The following is a 24647-nucleotide window of genomic DNA, read 5'->3' on the forward strand; positions in this document are numbered from 1 at the left end:
AACAGAAATAATGTTAAATTGACAAACACTTGGCTCTTACATCAAAAATACACTATATGACAAGTATATGTACGTCAAGGGAAAAAACGGCATCAAGGGGAAGTAATAAACCTCGTCACAGAAGAGGCAGTAGCTTTTGCAGGCAGCGCCATCTAGTGTCTGAATGATCACATGACTACTGCAGCAGAAAGACCAACAGCAGTTTGAGGTCTGAGCGATGGGATGAACCACTGAGTCAGATACGATCATTGATCATCAAGAGGAACAAGGGAGGGAAATCTAAGTTCCTAACAGGAGACGTGGGGGCAGAACAACTTCATCTTTACACCCAGAGAGGCAAATAAAAATCTGGATATTTTCTTCCATGTGATTTAAAGGGTGATTTACAATAAGATTAAATGTTGAGTAAAAAGTTCTTGTGCAGGCGAAGAAAGAAGGTCATAAGAAAGACCATCACCTCACTCAAGTTAAATGTTATACTTACTGGAATCTTGGCTGTTTTATCCAATTTGAATTTAACTTCATTTAAAAAAGGCAGTCCAGTATTTGTTAATCAGGTGGTGTATAGGGTTCAGTCTTGACTTTGAATGTGAGTGACTAAAGTTTAAATCCAAGCTGGAGAGGTGGGAAGGTGACAGTTAACATTCCTAAGTAAAACAACAATCGATTTCTCTATGACTTACTCGTAAAAATGTGCAACTAAACTACAAAATTGAGGTTACATGAAGACGATTAAGGCACCGTCTACACGGCAACGAATACGAGTGTATCCGCAAAACTTCCTTCACTTTTGGGGGGTCCGTTTACACGACACCGGTGTGCGAATGCACTGAATCGAAACGTTTTTATCTCGGCTCCCAGGGAGGACAGATTCTTTCACGGTCGCGATTCCTTCCTGCAGAGGCTGATGGAGGCCATGAGCACTCTTACTGCACATGTACTAACTTCCTTCCTTTCCTGTTGAAAATCGTTCCTTAAACTCATCCAGTTGTAAACAATCATGGCCGACCGGTAGTGGTTTGACTCACCGTTCATTTTCTAGTTTTATCGTCCAGATCAGTAGTTTAATAGTTGAGACTCTCCCCTGATATCATCTGATGCGTCATCAGTCCATACGGATGTCAGGTTCCCTCCATTTTCTTCACGTTTAAAGCGTTTTGTTCTCTGCACATTTGTCTGTGTGGTTTCAATACTAAAACAAGCAACAGCGCCCTCCCGTGGCCCGGCATACTAACTACATTGTTGTCAGCGTGTCCGCTGCTGCAGCGTAAACACACTGTTTTTTCCACGGATTAGGTGTTGTCACGTGAAGCGTTGTTGTGTAAACAGGGCCTAAGACAACAGAGGAAGAATTAAAGGTCTACCACGAACAGCAGACGTCTTGATTGTTACATAACAGTTTTTTACCTGTTGATTTTTCAAGATTTTAGCCATCTTTGTTGCCTGTCATCTTTCATGCCTTATATATTTTATGTGAATTTTATGTTATTCTGTTATGGTTTTAATAATTTCATTGGTGCCCACATGCCCGAAATAAACTGAGTACTAACTAAGTAATCTTTTTTTTTTTTTTTCAAGCTGAACAAATCATTTAAAAAGTCACTGACAAATCTCAAAACAGCTGTAACATGTAAATGACAGTTGATATAGTGAGGCCATAACTTCTACTAAAACAAATAATAATGCATCATAATGCAGCAATAAAATACAGCTGGTAATTATGAGAGTCTTTAAGTTTGATGACGTGAGTTTATATCAAATAAAGGCTCAGTTTACAGGGTTGTGTAAATATTCATTAGTTTTACATTTTCTTAAGCCTTGTTCCAGTTCTTTGTAAAAACATTTTGAAGAAACAATGAAGAATAAGCCTGCATCAAACTGTACTAGTTTTATTTCAGGAGTAGTTTACAATCAATCTAATCTGAAAAGCTGCAATTAATCCCAATAATACTAAAGTGGTAGGCAATTTTGATTTGCAGTGTTTGAAACATCCATGCCCATATTTTGCATTTAATTTGAAATAAACACTCAAAAAAAAAGTTACTTCATCTGTGTGCACAAAGATGTAAACATGTTTGCTGTGTGGCGTGCCTCAGGGAAACGCTCACGCCTCCTAAGTCTGATAACACATGAAACCACAAGTGACTTCCACTCAAAGGTGTTACCAAACACTTAACAACACATGATGCAACAATAGTCCACATTAGTGCACTTGTATCTGAAAAGTAAGGACTTCAATCTGCAGTCAAAAAAACTATTCTACTTCATCTTTTGCTGCATGAAAGTAGAAAACTGTTCCAAACTCCTTCATACAAACAGATACAGGAAAAAGGAAAAACAAACTGATCGAAGCTATTTACGACTGGGTCAATGCAAAAGAAGCTTAAAACTGGAAATGAATTGATTATAGAAACAATGAAAATATAGTCAATAATACAAAATAAATTAGACACGTCCAGGTTTGTCAGCAGAGCTACAGAAATAACCCAAACCCCAGACCTTACCGCGTGCACTATGGATGCAGGATTTGAGAAATGGACAAGCATTGGACTATTATATATAGCACAAATTTCTCAAGGGCAAATTTTGAAATCATTTGAACAACTTAAACTGGAATTGAATTTACCAAATAATGATTTTTATAGATATTTACAGCTGAGATACTTCAGAAACATGACAAATGGGAAAGAATAAGCAAAGAGCCAATCAAAATTGAAGAATTGTTCATGTCATTTACAGAGGATGGCTCAAAGAAAAAGGGCATATTTCAAAAATATATAAAGCACTACAATTTGAATCCAATGATACTAATATGGATGTTAAAGAAAGATGGGAACTGGAAGCAAATGTAATAATAACGGATGATGATATGAAATATTCAGATCTGGACACAAGTTAACTAACAGTCCAACATGGTGGCAGTTTGAGTGGAAAGTGAAGATGCGCTGCTTTAACACCTCAACTATCACCTCAAAATACAGTAAAACATCAGAATTATGCTGGAGGAATTGAGGGATGGTGGGTAACTTCACACACATATTCTAGGATTGCCCAAACATCACAGGCTTATGGAAAGCAGTGAAAAGTGATAAAAAAAAAAAAGAATTGTAGGTATTGAGCCACATCACAATCACCTGGCTGAAGCCCCCCCCCCCCCCCCCCCCCCCCCCCCCCCAAACAAATACTTCAGGCAATAGAGATCTAAACACCCCCCCCACTTTTTTCTTTTTTTCTCTTTTTCCTTTTTTTCTCTTTTCTATTCTTTATTTGAATGTATTTTGTTGCCAACATCTGTTTTAGTTTTGTAAGTACAACTGTTTGTCCTTTCGGACTACTTGAGAGACGTCAGAACTGAGTAAATGTCTATGATATCAGCTTCATTTATATGTGATTCTGATGTTAGATTTATCTTTAACTTTACGGATAAGTTGTATGTAGAAGTACAGGTATTATAATATCTTTTAAGTTGACTATAAATTAAAACAGGTGTGAGTTTATGTTACATCTCCATATGCTTTGTTTATATTGAGAAAAAAAAAAAAAGAGTGGATGGACCTTTGCCCCAAGTCCCAACTCTTCCTGCCCCACCTTGATTTCGATCCATCGACTGATATTGTTTATACATAGGCTGCACCTACACCATGATAAGTGGACGGGTCAGTGGACCGGTCCAACAAGGGGAGTTGAAGGAATAATTGTATGCACACACATCACACAACACTGCAGCAGCAGTCTGTTATCTCATTTAAGAGTGGTCAATGCGTAAACAGCCCCACACGCACGCACGCACGCACGCAATCACGCACGCACGCACGCACGCACGCACGCACGCACGCACATAGGAAAACAGATTCACGTAGGCTGGTGCGACCCCATGGGGGACATACCAGAGGGTAATAAAGTAATAAAAACAGTAACAGGAGATGACCCCCACTCAGGGTGGTGTCTGGAGAAAAACAAAGGCATATAAGGATTTGAGGCTTTTTCTTGCGGAGGTTTCCAGAGAACGGTCGCAGGAAGGAACCCAACACTGAAAACTATGCAAACACAGCTTTTACAACTCTGTAACTTCTTTGATCGAACCCAGTAAATCAATCACATTAGTCTTCAACTGAGAACCACAGTCTAGTGTCATTATTCGCATGGGATTGAAGTTTCAAGACGCAACATCAAAGATCCGGGTGGAGCAAGAGGCGGCAGTGCGTCCCGGTGATCCCGGGAGTTTTCACGTCCGTCTTGCTTTAGTTCGGAGCCCCGGAGTGGCCATAGAGAAAATATTAATAATAATAATAACGTGAATGATCTTGGGTCTTATTTTTTACCATTCCAACATTCCATAGTGACTTTCTGCTCCTTTCACTTTATTTCTGGACGTGTCTGAATCAAAAGCTTCAACGTGGAGGAATGGAGGTGTAGAATGATAGAACGCTGCTCTACAGCCGTTTCCGTGGCAACCTACGTAAACACTCTGATTAAAGTTCTCTTTCACATGAAGCCATTAAAAGGCTCATTTTAGCTCTAAAAACTCCAAGCGTTCATTTACAGTAGTTTGTAGTGTGTTTAGTAGTTCCTGATGAAACAAAAGTCTGGCTTCATTATAAAGAAGTTCTGTGGAGCGTCCCATAGCGGAGCGCCCCCTGCTGCCTCATGCAGACCTCAGCCTGAGGGCATAACGCCATACAAGACCTGTAAGTGAAGTTAGTTACAATGACGGCACCATGAAAAGCCTGAAAAAAACAGATTCTAGATTCTAGAATCGACGCAACTGACAGGACAGAGCAGGAGCACGGCAGGACTCTCAAGAGCCATGGCTCCGCCATCGCAGAATAAATTATCTTGTTCCCTCATATTATTAACTTGAGGGAACTACTTATTATATAGTTCCCATGCATTATTATTATTATTTTCTCTATGACCACTCTGGGGCTCTGTGTTCCCTGTAGAGTTCAGAAAGCTGGTTCAGCATCTCTTCCGCCTCATAGGTAGAGTTAACTCTAGCGAAAACTCCGCCCCCAGCTGATGACATGTCAGGCCCAGGTCTGGCTCCACTCTGGCCCAGCAACGATGTGGGGCCAGCGCAGCACCAGTTTAGCCCCTGATAAGCCGGGACTTTGGTGGTGGAGAGACAAAGAACTGGTGCTCAGTCTGGCCCTGGACCAGAACTAGAACCTGGTTCTTTCTGGTGGAAAAGCGCCCACTGAGGCTAGTCTCAGTGTTGCTCAACCACCAAGAGCCCCATGCTTTATTTGGTGAATGCTCAGGTCACGTCACGTTAACGCCCAGAATAGCATATTAACAATATCAGTCAACAGAGACGTTTCTATAGATTGTTGTTGCTGCTTTGACTCACCAGTGATGAGAAAGACTGATTCATTCAAAGCGTCTGCTGTTTGTACTAAGGAGCATTAAGACTATACTTTCAGGGATCATTTCTATAGTTCTTGACTTGAGAAATGTGCTTCTAAAGTGTTTGGTCTCTCTACCCACGATGATGAGTCGTGATATTCCCTCCTGAGCGTGAAGCAGACAGAGAGTAATGATTCAGTTTATACACTCTCTGTCATTGATGAATGTTCTTTGCTTCCTTCATGGAGTAATGATGGAGGGAATATGATCAGAGTGGTGGACTATCTCTGATATCAAGAATATTATCTGACCAAGTCACAATACTAACACATTTATTAGTTAACCATAACACTAAAATTTCAAACTTCCACTACAACCCATAAGCTATTCTGCATATTATTTGGCACATGTCCATATCCATCCAAATTAATGGAAATTCATTCAAACACCATCTAATGTTGGAATAAAATTAATAAAAAATAAATGTAAATATTTTGAAGGCAGCTCTTTTCTACGGTCGTGAATCACTCTTCATTACTGAACATCTTCACTTAATCTTAATTATTATGTGAATTCTGCAAACTTCTATTTAGTCATTGAATCTTAACAAGCTTCTACAAGTTGTGGTGTACATTTATATACTTTTCCCACTTTCCTGCCTCAGCATTGATGAGGTGTTATTGATCTATTTATTTGGAACATAACATACATGTCACATTTAAAAATGCCAGAATGTAGAAGATGGACATTAGTACAAGGGTTCTGCAATGCAATATCACATATCAATAATAGTTCATATATGTCACACTATTGCTATTCTGTGCTGAATTTATCAGGAGAGATCAGCTGGAAATGATCCCAGACAGGAGAAAATCTCCTTCTTGCTGGATCCATAACAAAAAGATAGCAGCTCTGAACAATAAGGTTCCAAATCCACAAAATGTTTCACTGGCACTTACGTCTCAAATGACTCATGAAGCCATGATGCTTCTGAACCACCAGTCACTGGCAGCTCACAAGGTCTCCAGCTTCATTACATACACCACTAAAGTGCACCTCAACATGAGCTTCACTAGTGATCAATTTATTTAATCTCAAGTCTGAACTCTGCCAGATGTAAAATTGATATTAGACAAACAGCCACCACTCTGATCATATTCCCTCCATCATTACTCCATGAAGGGAGCAAAGAACGTTCATCAATGACAGAGTGTATGAACTGAATCACTACTCTCTGTCTGCTTCACACTCAGGAGGAAATACCACGACTCATCATCGTGGGTAGAGAGACCAAACACTTTGGAAACACATTTCTCAAGTCAAGAACTATAGAAATGATCCCTGAAAGTATAGTCTTAATGCTCCTTAGTACAAACAGCAGAGGCCTTGAATGAATCAGTCTCTCCTATTATTGGTACGTCATAGCTGAGGCACGTTAGGACGATCTTCTCCATCGTCTTCATCAGGTGGATGTCACGGCTGCTCTTTGGGATTCATCGTTTTTATGACATGAAGCACACAGGAGGGTTTCCACAGGGCCGGCCCTCCCTCCAGGCTGAGGCTGAGGTTGAAGAAGTACAGGAGCACCTGACAGCGTTGCTCCACACCGTCCCTCAGACCCACTGAAATACACAAACCTAAGCTGAAATACACAATGAGGATTATTTGGCTCATGTCCTCATTCATTCAGAATGAGCAATAAACACTTCGAGACATGGTCAATGACTTAACGTTGAACACAAACATCCCATGGAATCACTGTGAGAGCCCAGAATAGCATATTAACAATGTCGCTCAACAGAGACGTTTCTATAGATTGTTGTTGTTACTTTGACTCACCAGTGATGAGAAACACTGATTCATTCAAGGCCTCTGCTGTTTGTACTAAGGAGCATTAAGACTATACTTTCAGGGATCATTTCTATAGTTTTTAACTTGAGAAATGTGTTTCTAAAGTGTTTGGTCTCTCTACCCACGATGATGAGTCATGATGTTCCCTCCTGAGCTTGAAGCAGACGGAGAGTAATGATTCAGTTCATACACTCTCTGTCATTGATGAATGATCTTTGCTCCCTTGATGGAGGGAATATGATCAGAGTGGTGGCTGTTTGTCTAAAATCAATTTCACATCTGGCAGAGTTCAGACTTGAGATTAAATAAATTGATCACTAGTGAAGCTCATGTTGAGGTGCACTTTAGTGGTGTATGTAATGAAGCTGGAGACCTTGTGAGCTGCCAGTGACTGGTGGTTCAGAAGCATCATGGCTTCATGAGTCATTTGAGACGTAAGTGCCGGTGAAACATTTTGTGGATTTGGAACCTTATTGTTCAGAGCTGCTATCTTTTTGTTATGGATCCAGCAAGAAAGAGATTTTCTCCTGTCTGGGATCATTTCCAGCTGATCTCTCCTGATAAATTCAGCACAGAATAGCAATAGTGTGACATATATGAACTATTATTGATGTAACCCTGTTATTTTGCCCTGTATTATCCTAGAATAGAGTCTGAGAGAGGACCTGTGAATGTTTAAAACTCGTTGAAACTTAAAAGAAAATCGTTTAGAAACGTGGTTATCCTGGTGAGTCCTGACTACATTTTCTGTGTATTAGCATACGAGGGTTGCTGATTAAAACATAATAAATGACTCTAAACATGTTTGTGAACCTTGCTGACGAGGAAAAGCAGTCAGAAGAGTGTTAATTGTTGAACCTGACTCCGGAAAGAGTGAAGCGATTACTTTTTTTTGTTTACTTTCGCCTGGACAATCACCTTTCATGGAAGAAATGACAGTGAACAAGAAGTTGCACATGTCTGGAGTTGTTTTGTGTATGTTAAGATGGTTAGAATACTATGATTTATATTGTATTGAAAATAAATACTATTCTGTGTAAAATGAATCCCAAATTTGATTGTAATACTGTTTTATTTTGGTTATCTCAGCTGATAAGCTAAATTTGAGTTGAGGAATGGACTATGGAATATGAATAAGAACACAAAGACTGATTAGTAGTTAATTCTCTGCACGTTCTGCAGACTGGTTTTTTTTAGAGAATTCGTCTGGATCTGATTCTTGGTTCTGCTGAACTGGATTCCTCTTTTTATGGACACTTGAGTATTACGGATCCTAATTTGAGCGCACTCAGGGGTAAATTTTATTTGGTACCCACCTTTAAATGTTTTTGTCTTTTATTTTATTCTTTCCTGAGATCTCAGAGGTTATATTGTTGCTGATCTGTACATTTGTTGTGTTATTTCAAATGAAACGTTGACTTAAAAAAAAGAAAGAACTGGAAAAACGAATACTAATTCAAACTAAGACTTAAATCTGTTGTCATGTGCTTCTTTTGGAGTGGAATCTACCAGTTATTAAACTGATAGATGTATATACAACCAGCCTCCTCATCGAATCTAGATTTAGATAGCCTTACCTTCGAATCTTAAGAGTTCCTACTAGCAGGAAAAGCACCGTAGGGCTACATTGATATGTGATATTGCATTGCAGAACCCTTGTACTAATGTCCATCTTCCACATTCTGGCATTTTTAAATGTGACATGTATGTTATGTTCCAAATAAATACATCAATAACACCTCATCTATGCTGAGGCACGAAAGCGGGAAAAGTATATAAATGTACACCACAACTTGTAGAAGCTTGTTAAGATTCTGCGTTCCTCAGCTTCATATGTGCCCTGTGTCAGGTATTTTCAAAAGCAGGAGAAATAATCAAAAAAATAAATTCCTCTAAAGCCAACCACTGTTGTGAAGTTGCTGGTCTTAGATAAAAATCAATATTGTCCTCAAACAAGAGAAACAGAAGCAGGTTTTACTCATCATTCCCCTGTTTGATGGACCAGAGGTCTCTTCAGGGACTTTCATGGAAAGTCCGTTTCATTTGGGGAAATGTGAACGCACTCTGAACACGGTCCAAATTTTTCAAGCAGAATCGGGTCCCCTTCAAAACACCGGTCTCGGTCCTCTTTCAAACAGACATTCCAGCGGGTGGGGTGAGGGTTGAGGGGACTAACGTAGAGCGCAATGCATTCTGGGTGCACGAATTTGAAAAAGATGCGGAAAAGAAAGCAGGAATCCTGTAACATTCTTTTTCCCCTGAAAAATGGCTCGTGCATAGACGTGGAGTAGCGAGGAAGTGGTTCCTTTACAAGCCATCTTTCTAGTGGGTGGGGTGAGAGGACGGGGGAGGACGGGATGTGCACAATGCATTCTGGGTAGTAAACAAACAGCTAACCCTGCCATCAGAAGAATCAGAAAAAAAAAGTTGGACAATATCTCGTGGGCAGATGAGTAGTGCGGAAGAAGTGAAGAGGAAGGAGTAATGAAAAAGGCGCTTACTGATATTTGGTCTGAAGACTATATATTGAGGTTGTTTGTGGCTACACTTTAGCCACGGGCTAACTAGCCTAGCCACTATGGGCTAAAGCGGCGGGACTTCTGGGTCAGTGTTTGTTTCAGGCGACAGCACCCCCAAACTAGCAGCTGTTGTAACTGCGTGACGTTTTACAGATGGTTTGGCCCGGTCTCAAAATTGAATGTTAACGCTGCCCAAATCAAATGGTGTGAAAATCCCCCTCCTACCAAGTGAACGAGTCCCAGGCTACGTCCAAATTGTCCCTCCTATCTCCTTCTCTATCGACTTCTCCTTCACCCCGGATGTGTTTTGTGTAACGGCCATGATAAGGACTGTCTGAATTCTCAATAAGCAAAGGAAAGGAGGCTCGTTGCTTCCCTTAGAACCTCCTTTAGCCTAGGAACCATTGATGCTTCCTTTAGAACCTCCTTTAGCCTAGGAACCATTAATGCATTCTTTATCAAAGGAGGCAAGCTGCCCAAGCTGGAAGCATGCTGCCCCACAATTCCTTGTGGCGACAACATTTAAAGGGACCCACTCATCATACCAAAGCAATAATCTGCCTAGAACAACTTTAATCATCTAAAACCCAGATCCTAAATATGAAAGTCATGGATGTTGTAAAACCAACACAGTAAAGTAACTTTTTATGCGGCCTATTCTCAGTTTGTATTCGTTATTTATTCACATGGCAGCCTCTTTTCCTTTTGAGTTACATTCAAACCTTGAGATATTTGAGCTTATATCAGTGGTTAGCAGCACAGGGGAAAGTGGTAGAAATGCGCTTTTTGTAGTCCATTTTCGGAAACTTGTAGTTCTTTCCCCCACCATGGTGGATGTCACTAACTTGCGCCGCCGTCGGATTATTATGACGTCACTAAGTGAAAGTGCTCTCAGGGTGATCGCCTTTCACTAACTCCTTTAGGAAGCCTTCTAACACCTTTCCTTAACCCCATGACATCACTGACAGGGTTAAGGGAAAGTCAATATTTAAGAGGATAGGAGGGACAGTTCGGTACCCCTTGTCTATCCAATGTGATAGGCCCCTTGAGCACTAAATAAGCACAAGTTCCACACAGTGAAGCAACTTTGTCATTTGAATAATTCCATGTTTTACATTAACAATCCACTCAAAGGCACAGTAGAGCACCATGATTAAGCTTCAAAGACATGCTTCCACTCTGATCATATTCCCTCCATCATTACTCCACGAAGGGAGCAAAGAACATTCATCAATGACAGAGAGTGTATGAACTGAATCATTACTCTCTTTCTGCTTCACACTCAGGAGGGAATATCATGACTCATCATCGTGGGTAGAGAGACCAAACACTTTAGAAACACATTTCTCAAGTCAAGAACTATAGAAATGATCCCTGAAAGTATAGTCTTAATGCTCCTTAGTACAAACAGCAGAGGCCTTGAATGAATCAGTCTTTCCTATTACTGGTACGTCATAGCTGAGGCGTTTTAGGTAGGGATACACCGATACTGATACCAGTATCGGATATCGGTTCAATACCAGACATGAGTACTCGTACTCATACTATAAAACTGCCACCGATACCGCGTCAACCGATACCGCTTTACGGCCGAACACGTGTTGTGTATTTAGACCTACTTGGGCTGCCGTAGTTGAGACCGACACAAGGCATTGCGGGTATTGTAGTGTGTGTGTGTTGAGTTATCCTGCAGTGGACCACACCTCCTCCGGAATCAGTGCACCATTAGTTTATTTATTTAACTTGTCATTTGAAACTGGAATATTTCTTCAGCTGATGAAAATTGCAAAAGTCGTTCCTATTTACAAAGCTGGAGACCCACACCTATTCACAAACTACAGGCCGATCTCAATATTACCACAGTTCTCTAAAATATGCAAACACATATTTATAAATAGATTTAATAGTTTTATACAAAAAAAAAGAATTATTAACAGATAGGTAGTATGATTTCAGGAATAATCGATCAACAGCACAAGCACTAACAGCACAAACTAATAGTATTGATAAAAATGAATATACAATTAGAGTGTTCTCAGATCTTAAGAAGGCATTTAATACAGTTGACAACAGTATACTTATGAATAAAATGAAAAAGAATGGTTTTAGACTGGATACAAAGCTACTTATCCGAAAGAAAACGGTTTGTACAGATATCCTAGGACAAATCATGTTGTTTGAATATTACATGTGGGGTTCCACAGGGGTCAGTTTTGCAGCCGAAAATGTTCATGATGTATATTAATGACATTTCTAAAGTAACTGAAAAACTAAAATATGTGTCATTTGCAGATGATACCAATATCCTTTGTACTAATGTGGACTTGCACCAGCTCTTGAGGATAATCACAAAGGAAAAGTATAATCTAAAAAAAATGGTTTGAGCTTAACAAATTATCATTAAACTTAAGTAAAACTAATTAGAAGTTATTTGGAAATCAGAGGAAAAATATTACTGTAAATGTCAATATAGTCAATGTTAACATAGAAAGACTGAATAAAGTCAAATTTCTGGGCGTGATCCAGGACCACAGGATCTGCTGGAAGTCACACATTAAATACATCACAGGGAAGTTGGCGAAGAGTATTGCTGTCCTGGATAAAACAAGGCACATTCTTAATCAAAAAGCATTGCAAACTCTTTATTGTACACTTGTTTTACCCGATTTGAGTTACTGTCTAGACGTCTGGGGAAGTACATACAGAACAAACTATTCATAATGCAAAGGTGCACTTCCAAAAGGGTTGCAGAAAAGATTTTTGGAGAGAGAAGGGGAATATAATTTAAGAGGGAAGCTACATTTCAAGATGCAATATGATCGAACAACACTGAAAAGGATGCGTATAACAATAGCAGTTGTTAAATTATAAAATTGCCTCAAGGATGAAATAAAACAAAGCACCAAAGTGTACCAGTTTATAAAGCTTGATGTGATGTATAAAATGTATATATAAAACTTGTGAATAGTATACATTGAATGTGTATTGTAAAAATAGTAATAATAATTTGTATAGTTTTTTTGTGTGTGTGACATTATCTAGAGAGCCTTGTTTTGTTTTTTGTGATGGTGTAGGTGTGTATAAGCTTTTGCTTTGACCTACACCATTTCAGCTGATGGGTTGGATAATTGAGTTTTGTTTGTTCTGTTTTTGTTTTTCTGAAGACTGCCGAAATGAATTCAAATTCAAATGTTTAGGAATTTGGAGCTGGACAGTTAAAATGAATAATAACTTATACAATCATAAACTACCGGAGAATAAATCAACAGTTTGTTGAATTTTGTAACTTTCTCCTCTCGTGTCATCCGTCTCATGACAAACACTCACAGACACTTTAAAGTATATTTGCCTGACAGGAGTTCTGCTCTCGTATCTTCAGGGTGACAATGAACCACATAGCTTTTCTAAACCACGGGTAGAAGAAAGCATATATCAGTGGGTTCAAACAGGAATTCAAAAACAGCAGCCAGGACACCACGGCCCAGTATGAAGTGCTGTTTGAGATGTCCTGTCCTGCAAGAGAGGGAACGTAATAGGGAAAGAAAGTCATCAGAAAGACAATTATGACAATACCAAGAGTCTTGGCTGCTTTTTTCTCAGATTTCTTTGCAGTCACTCTTATTGTTTGGGCTGTACCAGTGATTTGCAAGTGCATGGTACGAGCCTGAGACACGGCCACGACAAACACTCTCATGTACAGCAGGATGATGATGGAGCAAGGCCCAATGAAAGTGACCACAAGGTCAACAGAACCAGAGATAAAGGTGATCACCACCACACACTCCCCGTAGCAGGAGTTGTATTTGCCTGGCTGCCTGAGATGCTCCTTTAAGATCAGCCCATTGTAGAGAAGAGAACATGCCCAGCACAGACTCACAGACACTGCAGCTCTGCTGTTAGTGACTTTGTAGGGGTATTGCAGAGGAAAACAAATAGCTACATAGCGATCGATGGATATGAGCACCATGTTTCCTACAGAGGCTGATGTGAGAATGAAGCCAATAATGTAAGACAGAGCACACATGAGATCTCCCAGCAGCCAGCAGGTTTCTATCAATCTAATTGACTCCACCGGCATCACCAGCAGCCCCACAAGCAGGTCTGAGATGGCCAGCGAGAGCAGGAGCACATTGGTGGGGCTGTGGAGCTGTCTGAAGTGGGAAATGGAGATGACAACCAGCAGATTGAGAATAACAGTGATCACAGTGATGCATGAAAGTAAGGCGTAGAGGAGGACGGTCTCCCAGCGAGGACGCATCAGCCCTCTGCAGGAAGAGTTGGCGAGCTGCGGGAAGCAGAGCTGAGAGCTGTCCTGGCCGTCCATGGCTGAGTCCCAGCAGCTCTCTGATGCAATCGGACATCATACTCTTCATTTATGTCTGATCACAGTCTCTCCTCCTCCTCCTCCTCCATGTCTTTGGGGTGTTTATGTTTCCACTTCCCTTTCTCTTTCATCATCATTTCAACTGTTCTGATCAAAGATATTTCCAATTTTATCATCTAAATGCTACTACTTTAAAACCATCTATGTTACCTATTCTGGACCAACTTGTCAGACCTTTTTCTTCCTCTCATACTGCACACTTGGATCATTCACTACCTGTTTTAAGCTGTTCGGACATCGAGACTTGTATTTTATTTGGGATTGAAGGTGATAGACCAACATAGTTTGCTGCATAATTGTGAAGAGGAATGATAATTTATTTTATTTTACAAAAAAAACCCTGAAAAATGTGGCACTTTATTAGTTAATAGAGTCCACGTGTCTAATCTCAGTGTAAATCCAGCTGTTCTGTGAAGGCCTCAGATGTTCATGAGAGAACATTTGTGAACAAACAGAATCATATAGACCAAAGAACACAGTAGACAGGTCAGGGATGAAGTTGTGTCCTCACTCTCGTCGTTAGATATAAGAAGTATGAGCATCCATATTTATTAGCTGGGGAGCTAAACAAGAGGTGCCACAAATTAGCTGGTGTGCTAATTGACCAAAACACTGTTAGCTGGTGTGCTTAACAGTTTAAGAAGCCTTCCCTTGGTGTGGTGCAGCAGTCGACCCTCCAGACTAGGATGAAGGCTGGAGGGTCACGATGTGACACCGAGCGTTCGGCGACGGAGCCGAGTTACCCCATACCGGGTTGAGACATGCTACGGCACGAAGCGAGAGGAGGCATTTCAGTGATGCTGTTTGATAGCTCAGGCTACCTAAAAGGTAGGTGGATTCACTTCAAATGTGGGCAATCACCAGCCAATCGATCAGCATGATGAGACAAAATGCTTCTGGGGCATATCCCAGAGTGAGGCAGCAAAATATATGTTTAGAATGAGAATGTAAGTGACATTAGACAAAGATGGGACCACTCATATCATATTCCCTCCATCATTACTCCATTAAGGAGCAAAGAACATTCATCAATAACAGAGAGCAAGAACTGAATCATTACTCTCTGCTGGTTTCACACTCAGGAAAGAATATCACATCTCATCAGCGTGGGTAGAGAGACCAAACACTTTACAAGCACATTTCTCAAGTCAAAAACTATAGAAACAATCCCTTAAAGTATAGTCTCAACTTTCCTTGGCTCAAACAGCAGAGGCCTTGAATGACACAGTCTTAATCATCATTGGTTTGTCATATCAACACTCCAAACCATCGAATCATATCACCTCCCAGCACACAACAAACCAAATTACCAATCAACTCCACTAAAGTAATTGGTTCTCGTTTCTCTGTCAGTAGTAAGGCTCTTCCCAGATTTCAGGGCTGCCTCACCTCATTGCCAAACGCTCAACATGATTATTCACATGGTGGAAATGACAAATACTAACACCACTGATTAGGGGGATTCTTGCATTTTTTGAAGACGTGCAGTGTGCGAGTGTAAGCCTCGGGCTGCAGGTCTATTGGGAACATGTGAGCGCAAGTTAAAACATTTTGTAAAATATGGTAATTACATGTGCCTTTGTTGACACGAACGTATATCTGCAAACTGCGCATGTACGCTTTTTGGAAGCCTGTCATCGGCAAAGAACTAGCATGTGCTGTCGAAGAACACAACAAGGAAGACAGATTTCCTGTAGCAGCCTTGAAAGACGGTGTTAAGAATGAAGCGTCTGTGAAAAGGGCCCAGCATGCCTCCAGAGTCGCCGACGCTGACGCCACCCCCTCCACCGCCCACCGAGACCACCACCGGGGCGTGGACTCGGAGGGACAAGGGCCTTGCAAGGCGGGCCACGGGCCAGGCTTCCAGTGGCAGGGAGAGGGGGGCGACTTGGCGACTGCTCCCCGAGCAGCAGCGAGAGCCCAACCCTGGGCAGAGAAGTGTCAAAAAAAAAAAAAAAAAAAAAAAAAAAGAAAATTAATTTTATTGACATGTTTATTTTGCCTTTTTGCACCCACTGCAAAATACAATAAAACCTCTGATGTAGGGACGCCCAAAATCCAAGGGCAAGTGTCCCCTGAAGACAGCTGTCTACTCTTCGGAGGGACAGGTCACGAGGATAAATTGTAGGACTAGTTGATATTGAAGGAACCAAACACCAAATATGTTATGGTTCTATAAAAGCACATAACTGAACCAATACAAAGATGTATACTATATAAATACATATATATATACACATGTATATAAGATGAATCCAGGATAATTAACAAATAAGATTGAATTAACTTCAGGGAGCACATACAGTCCAGTTTCATCTTGAGTGGTCCAGACTGTTAACATTTTGCTATAATAACCTTTAAATTTACACTTCAAAGTTTTTCTTTGTTGTGGTCACAGTGTATGTAATGAAATTGTCTATATTTTTGTAAGATCGAACAGTTAGTACTGAAAATAATTACAATTTCAACATAAAGTAAATTTTAATGAAACATTCTGGTGTAAAATACAATGAAATGTCAAAAAAAAAAAAAAAACTTGTATAAATCCTTTATATCCTCCTTGCTTGGTGGGACCAGATTTGAGCCTCTTGGTCGGTTTTGGTCCACGGGCCTTATGTTCTCTGCTGTTAAGAGAAAGTGAAACTTTTGTGTGCTCAGAGTACGTGACGTCAAAATCGTCATCCACCCTATGCGCTAGGCTTCGACCCTCTGAGGTCGACAGCACGATCTGTACGCACCGACTGCTTCATGCTCCAGAGCTACTGGACGATTGTTTTGAGGAGATCCTTCGTCTCCCCGTCTGAACAATCACAATTTAAAAGCAAATAAAAGAGCCAGAAGCTCAGAACTCCTGAAGTGAAACATAGAGTACTTTAGGAAAAATGGAGAACGCCGGGCATCAGAAGTGGAGATAGTTTCAGGAACGTTACATTATGTTATGGAACGTTAAGGATGTTGGGGCCGTAGATTCAGTGAACTGTTTCTCCTAGTTGCTCCCCCGAAAGTTAAACACCAGGGACAATGGATAGGCCATAAAACAGCAGGGGAGCGAGCCAGACCCCGGAAGTGACCAATGAGGACGCTTGAATCCGACCCGAACACACCACAGGGGTCCAGGACCAAGTTGGTGACAGTCACGTTCTATCAAAGCTCTCGGCTATTCTCAACTAGCCATGGAGGGAGAGACATCTTTTTCCCTCGTCAGAATGGTAAAGAGAGCACCAAGCAGAAACAAAGAGACAGAACCAACGCCAGCCCGCTGGACGAGCAGGACCCAGTTTGGACTACATCTTCTGTTTTCCGCTATTTTTCCTGTTTTTGGGAGATTCTGGAGACCAGAGCCATCGTCTCCTCCCAAGATCATCCTCTCAGTTGCACTCCTGCAGCTGGAGCCAGGCCTCTGAATTTCAGGACGCTGAAATTAAGACCCGGTAACAACCAGTTACCACCACCTCCCAGAACCAACAGCACCACGGACGGTGCTGTCCAGAACCAAAGAACTATCAGGGTGAGAGCGTTTGTCTGGGCAGAGAATAGTTAGAATGATGTTCTGTTGAAAATGCAATGTGTTTCCATGTGCCGCTCAGAAGGCAGCAGCCTTTCATGTTGTTTGTGTATGCGCATTCACGCGCACTAAGTCCAGAACGCTGGTTTTCCACCTCAGAACCAGAGGTCCGAGTGAGCTCCAGGCCCACTGAGAACTCTGCGTGGAGGAACCAGGGTTTAGAACCGAGCCGCGCAGAATTCTCTGTCTTTCTCTTGTCTTCATCCTCTCTCATCTCTCCCTCTTTCACTAAGCCGGATCTCCTCGCAGCCCTGCGCCCCCCTTATCTGATCAAGATAAGGTCTCACACACACCACTGCATGTAACACCTACATGTCAGCTGCTGCAAGAGCAGATCTGCCGTGATCACAAGAGCCCTGACTGCCGGTCCGACCTCCACTTAGGCGCTCAGAACCGGGCCAATGGAACCGCCCGTTCGTTACGCCCTCGGTAGACTAACTCGCTCCGAGACCGCCCTCGCGCACGCGCGCTCGACGGACGTCTTGTTTATCTGGCCGCTAAGCAACCGCCGCGTCCCCAGAAAGAGCGAGTCATCACACCCCCTCGTCACACACACACACACACACACACACACACACACACACACACACACACACACACACACACACACACACACACACACACACACACACACACACACACACACACACACACACTCTTTGTACATAGTGTTTGCTGTTTAATAGATTAGATCTCCGTGTTAGATGTCGTTTGCTATTTGAATGTGTTGATTTATGAGATGATTTCCGAATTATTTATGAATTAATACATTTTTATTAATAAACGCCTGTTAGCTGAATTGTACGCTTCTTGGTGATTATTGTGTATTTATTGTTGACAATTCACTGGTTTGTAACAGTCTGTGCTCGGATCTCACACCTTCCAATCTATTTAAGATTGTTATATTTTATGCAGAAATATTAACAAAATTAAATAAACTTTTTACAAACGAGACTGATATTTTGGTATTAGCTATTTCCAGTTTATCTGGTGGTGCCCCGATTTATTATTAATACATAAATAACAAATTTATGCAAATTAATAATTGTTTTTATTAAAATTATTTTCCATAATTTTCCATTTTTTTTGTTTTTAAAGTAATTATTCAATTACTTTAGGAGTTGTTAATGAGTAAATGACCGTTTACTTTTATTAATAATTTCAATTTTTCATAAATTACTTCCAGTGATTTATTACTTTTAGTAATCTATTACTTACAGTAATTATATACTAATAACCAATCATAAACCCCAACAAGGAAGTGAGCCCAGAGTGTAGTATGGATGCAGTCATGTATCACCCGCTGCCCGGCACTGTCTGCAGACACACAATGTGGAAAGCAGTGCAGCACCGTGCTGCGGGGAAGCGGCGAATATTCAGATCTCAAACTAATCTCCTGACACCACAACGTCTGAATATTCCAATAATCTGGTCCAGCCCAAGTATTTTTGTTGTTTCAATGTCGCTCAGCTTGAACTTTACCAGGAGAACCTGTCTGTTGTCCTGGTCAGGCAGGTTGTCCTCATTAAGGTGTGTTAACAGGTAAATATGTGTCGGTGCACAGTGACGTGTCCAGTACAGGGTGTCACTCTTACCAGGTCTGCTCCTCACATGTTCTACTGTATTTATTATTTTATTGGTTACCCCTATAATAATTAATATGTTGCTTTTTTTTTTTTTTAAAGCAAGAGTGCATCAATCTTCCATTGTAGCTGACTACTGGATAATAATTTCTAATTAAACAAGACACAACCTGCAGTTCATTTCATTGCGAACAGAAGGAACTATTACACTTCCAACTTGTTCTGATTGTTGTGATTTTCTTTTCACTGTAGAATTCCAGCAGCGTCAGTCCCTGTCCAAAAGATGAAAGCTTCATCAACTTGAATCTGAGGGGATTTAATATTAGTATGTAACGATTCAAGTTGTTAATATTAATGGTATTGTTTTTATATACATTTTTCATTTTGATTTACACACAGTCATTTTAAATGTAAACTGTTTTATTTTGTGCTTTCTCACAAACATTGTTTTAATTCTTCAGTTGATCTATAGATTTAGATTTCTTTTCAGTTGTTCTCTGTTATGCAAAGACGGTACACATGTTAGTTTTTTTAATTGTTAATTGTTATTTTGCAGCCGTTTTTAAGTCATGAGAAACTGTCCTGATGAGGTAATTTTCTCCCATTAGAATGACAATATTCCCTCTGAAGTCAGTAAGAAGAGATGAAATATATTGTGGTAATAATTACTATTCATTTTTAAAGGCTCAGTTGAGTCGCAGACCCACTTTTTTTTATTAAACTTTCAGGCAAAATGTGATTAACTGTTCTAAAAATCAAGAAATGATCTTTCACGACCCAGAATTTATGATATTTAGGATGATATACCTTATATTACCATGATGATAGTAATTTCTTCAATACTGTTCCATTGTTAGAAAAAAGAGCAAGACCACCTCAGCTTATATAAACATTGTTTTAATGATCTTCAGCCTGAAGCGTATAATTCCTCACACCTTAACCAGCAATATTCTGAAGATATGGAGTGACTGTAATAAAGGAGAAAGTCTTATTATAAACATAGTTGTCCTCTGTTATATGAAGAAAACACAGCAGGTGGTCACTTTTAAGAAGCTGTAACTCTCACAACTCCTCATATCTCATTACGTGACTCACAGGTTATTAATTTGGAGCTCTATTTCCTGTGGACAGTTAAAATGAATAATAATACAATCAGAAACTGCCTGAGGATAAAACATCATCACATCCTGCCATCATTATAGGTTAAGAGTCTGTTGAATTTTGTAACTTTCTCCTCTCGTGTTGTCCGTCTCATGACAAACACTCAGACACTTTGAAGCAGGGGTGTCCACGCTCGGTCCTCCAGGGCCCCTGTCCTGCAGGGTTGAGCTCCTCCCAGTTGCAGCACACTTGATTGCAATGAGGGGCTCGTTATTGGGCTTTTTCACAACCTTGGTGATGACATCATCATTAGATTCAGGAATGCTGAAGCAGACAGACAGCTAAGACATGCAGGACACCAGTCCTCCAGGACCGAGCTTGGACACCCCTGCTTTAAAGTATATTTGCCTGACAGGAGTTCTGCTCTCGTATCTTCAGGGTGACAATGAACCACATAGCTTTTCTAAACCACGGGTAGAAGAAAGCATATATCAGTGGGTTCAAACAGGAATTCAAAAACAGCAGCCAGGACACCACGGCCCAGTATGAAGTGCTGTTTGAGAGGTCCTGTCCTGCAAGAGAGGGAACGTAATAGGGAAAGAAAGTCATCAGAAAGACAATAATGACAATACCAAGAGTCTTGGCTGCTTTTTTCTCAGATTTCTTTGCAGTCACTCTTATTGTTTGGGCTGTACCAGTGATTTGCAAGTGCATGGTACGAGCCTGAGACACGGCCACGACAAACACTCTCATGTACAGCAGGATGATGATGGAGCAAGGCCCAATGAGAGTGACCACAAGGTCAACAGAACCAGAGATAAAGGTGATCACCACCACACACTCCCCGTAGCAGGAGTTGTATTTGCCTGGCTGCCTGAGATGCTCCTTTAAGATCAGCCCATTGTAGAGAAGAGAACATGTCCAGCACAGACTCACAGACACTGCAGCTCTGCTGTTAGTGACTTTGTAGGGGTATTGCAGAGGAAAACAAATAGCTACATAGCGATCGATGGATATGAGCACCATGTTTCCCACAGAGGCTGATGTGAGAATAAAGCTAATGATATAAAACAGAGCACACATGAGATCTCCCAGCAGCCAGCAGGTTTCTATCAATCTCATTGACTCCACAGGCATCACCAGCAGCCCCACAAGCAGGTCTGAGACGGCCAGCGAGAGCAGGAGCACATTGGTGGGACTGTGGAGCTGTCTGAAGTGGGAAATGGAGATGACAACCAGCAGATTGAGAACAACAGTGATCACAGTGATGCATGAAAGTAAGGCGTAGAGGAGGACGGTCTCCCAGCGAGGATGCATCAGCCCTCTGCAGGAAGAGTTGGCGAGCTGCGGGAAGCAGAGCTGAGAGCTGTCCTGGCCGTCCATGGCTGAGTCCCAGCAGCTCTCTGATGCAATTGGACATCATACTTTTCATTTATGTCTGATCACAGTCCCTCCTCCTCCTCCTCCTCCTCCTCCTCCTCCTCCTCTATAGACCAAACTGATTCCCTCAGACCTACTTCTCCCACCCTTCCATCTCTTTGGGGTGTTTATGTTTCCACTTCCCTTTCTCTTTCATCATTATTTCAACCGTTCTAATCAAAGACATTTCCAATTTTATCATCTAAATGCTACTACTTTAAAACCATCTATGTTACCTATTCTGGACCAACTTGTCAGACCCTTTTCTTCCTCTCATACTGCACACTTGGATCATTCAGTACCTGTTTTAAGCTGTTCGGACATCCAACACAGACCAACATAGTTTGCTGCATAATTGTGAAGAGGAATGATAATTTTTTTTTTTTTTTACAACGAAAACCCTGAAAAATGTGGCACTTTATTAGTTAATAGAGTCCACCTGTCTAATCTCAGTGTAAATCCAGCTGTTCTGTGAAGGCCTCAGATGTTCATGAGAGAACATTTGTGAACCAACAGAATCATATAGACCAAAGAACACAGTAGACAGGTCAGGGATGAAGTTGTGGAGAAGTTTGAAGCAGGGTTAAGTTATTTATACACTGCGTGGACACTGCACGGTTTCTCTCAAGTGTCCTCACTCTCGTCGTTAGATATGAGAAGTATGAGCATCCATATTTATTAACTGGGGAGCTAAACAAGAGGTGCCACAAATTAGCTGGTGTGCTAATTGACCAAAACACTGTTAGCTGGTGTGCTTAACAGTTTAAGAAGCCTTCCCTTGGTGTGGTGCAGCAGTCGACCCTCCAGACTAGGATGAAGGCTGGAGGGTCACGATGTGACACCGAGCGTTCGGCGACGGAGCCGAGTTACCCCATACCGGGTTGAGACATGCTACGGCACGAAGCGAGAGGAGGCATTTCAGTGATGCTGTATGATAGCTCAGGCTACCTAAAAGGTAGGTGGATTCACTTCAAATGTGGGCAATCACCAGCCAATCAATCAGCATGATGAGATAAAATGCTTCTGGGGCATATCCCAGAGTGAGGCAGCAAAATGTATGTTAAGAATGAGAATGTAAGTGACATTAGACAAAGATGGGACCACTCAGATCATATTCCCTTCATCATTACTCCATTAAGGAGCAAAGAACATTCATCAGTAACAGAGAGCAAGAACTGAATCATTACTCTCTGCTTGTTTCACACTCAGGAGGGAATATCACATCTAATCAGCATGGGTAGAGAGACCAAACACTTTACAAGCACATTTCTCAAGTCAAAAACCATAGAAACGATCCCTGAAAGTATAGTTTCAACTTTCCTCGGTTCAAACAGCAGAGGCGTTGAATGACACAGTCTTAATAATCATTGGTTTGTCATATCAACAATCCAAACCAAACAAACCAAATTACCAGTCAACTCCACAAAAGTAATTGGTTCTCGTTTTTCAAAGGACTAGCATGTGCTGTCGAAGAACACAACAAGGAAGACGGATTTCCTGTAGCAGCCTTGAAAGACGGTGTTAAGAATGAAACGTCTGTGAAAAGGGCCCGGCACACGTCCAGTGTCACCACCACCACCACCGCCACCACCGCCGAGACCACCACCCTCAACTCCACTCCCTCCGCCGGGGTGTGGACTCGGGGGGACAAGGGCCTTGCGAGGCGGGCTGCAGGCCAGGCTTCCAGTGGCAGGTAGAGGGGGGCGACTGGGCGACTGCTCCCCGAGCCACAGCGAGAGCCCAACCCTGGGCAGAGAGGTGTCAACAATTAAAAAAAAAATTTAAACATTTTTTTATTGACATGTTGTCAATTAAATAAAATGTTGCACCCACTGCAAAATATCACATTTTATCAAGTAGTGAGGTTTGTTCTTTCTTTGCACTCCACATCTTTGAAAAAGGGGGGTGGTCTTGTATTCGGCAGTGTTCTTCTATTGGGAAATATACATAGAGGACCAAATGTGCCAAAATAAAATAAATACATCCTCCATTGAACAATTAATTAAATGTGTCATTAATTGAATAGAATTGGATTTAAATTAATAAACGTCATTAATTCATTAAAATACACTTGTACTGGAATGCCACATCCTGCAGCCGTAAACATGTGGCGGCTGTCCTGAAGGCCTGGATGTCAGAGTCAGTCTGCTGGTCGCTGGCCATGGCAGCTTAGTCCACTCCAACATGCACAGAGTTCACGTGTGCCTGGGAGAGGCAGCCGGCCACAGCATTGTTTTTTTCAACCACATGCTGGATGTGTGCAGTGAACTTTGAAATAGCAGAGAGGTGGTGCTGCTGGAGCCCAGACCATGGCTCCGAGGTCTTGGGGTACGTCCGAATTGTCCCTCCTAACTCCTTAACTATCGACTTTACCTTAACCCCGTGGATGACGTCACGGGGTTAAGGAAAGGTGTTAGGAGGCTTCCTTAAGTAGTTAGTGAAAGGTGATCACGTTAGTGTGGCAGTCGGACAGCACTTTCACTTAGTGACGTCATAATAATGCGACGGCGGCGCAAGTTAGTGACGTCCACCATGGTGGGGAAAGAAGTATAAGTTTCCGCAAATGGACTACAAAAAGCACATTTGGGTTTTATATGATTTAAAGTTGTTCAAGGCAGATTATTGCTTTGGTAACTTACATGATCTGCTCCTTTTTCTGTCATCCTGAGTTTCCCTGATATCATTGATGATAATTGGAAATGTCTTCGATTAGAACGGTTGAAATAATGATGAAAGAGAAAGGGAAGTGGAAACATAAACACCCCAAAGAGATGGAAGGGTGGGAGAAGTAGGTCTGAGGGAATCAGTTTGGTCTATAGAGGAGGAGGAGGAGGAGGCGGCGGCGGCGGCGGCGGAGGAGAAGGAGGAGGAGAAGGAGA

The 24647-nt window shown here is 41.5% G+C and overlaps 1 protein-coding gene across 1 annotated transcript; it reads right to left on the minus strand.

Moving 5' to 3' along the window:
- Nucleotides 1-13050: 13050 nt before the first annotated feature.
- LOC308110335 (uncharacterized protein) lies at nucleotides 13051-21732 on the minus strand (the record flags this gene model as incomplete). The annotated part of the gene is made up of 2 exons (XM_080464575.1): nucleotides 13051-14060; nucleotides 20754-21732. The coding sequence occupies 2 exons, from the start codon at nucleotides 21730-21732 to the stop codon at nucleotides 13051-13053; spliced, it is 1989 nt and encodes a 662-aa protein (XP_080320701.1).
- Between the last annotated feature and the right edge of the window lie 2915 nt (nucleotides 21733-24647).

Source organism: Lipophrys pholis (assembly GCF_963383615.2).
Source record: "Lipophrys pholis genome assembly, chromosome: 5".
In the NCBI taxonomy this organism is placed as follows: Eukaryota; Metazoa; Chordata; class Actinopteri; order Blenniiformes; family Blenniidae; genus Lipophrys; species Lipophrys pholis.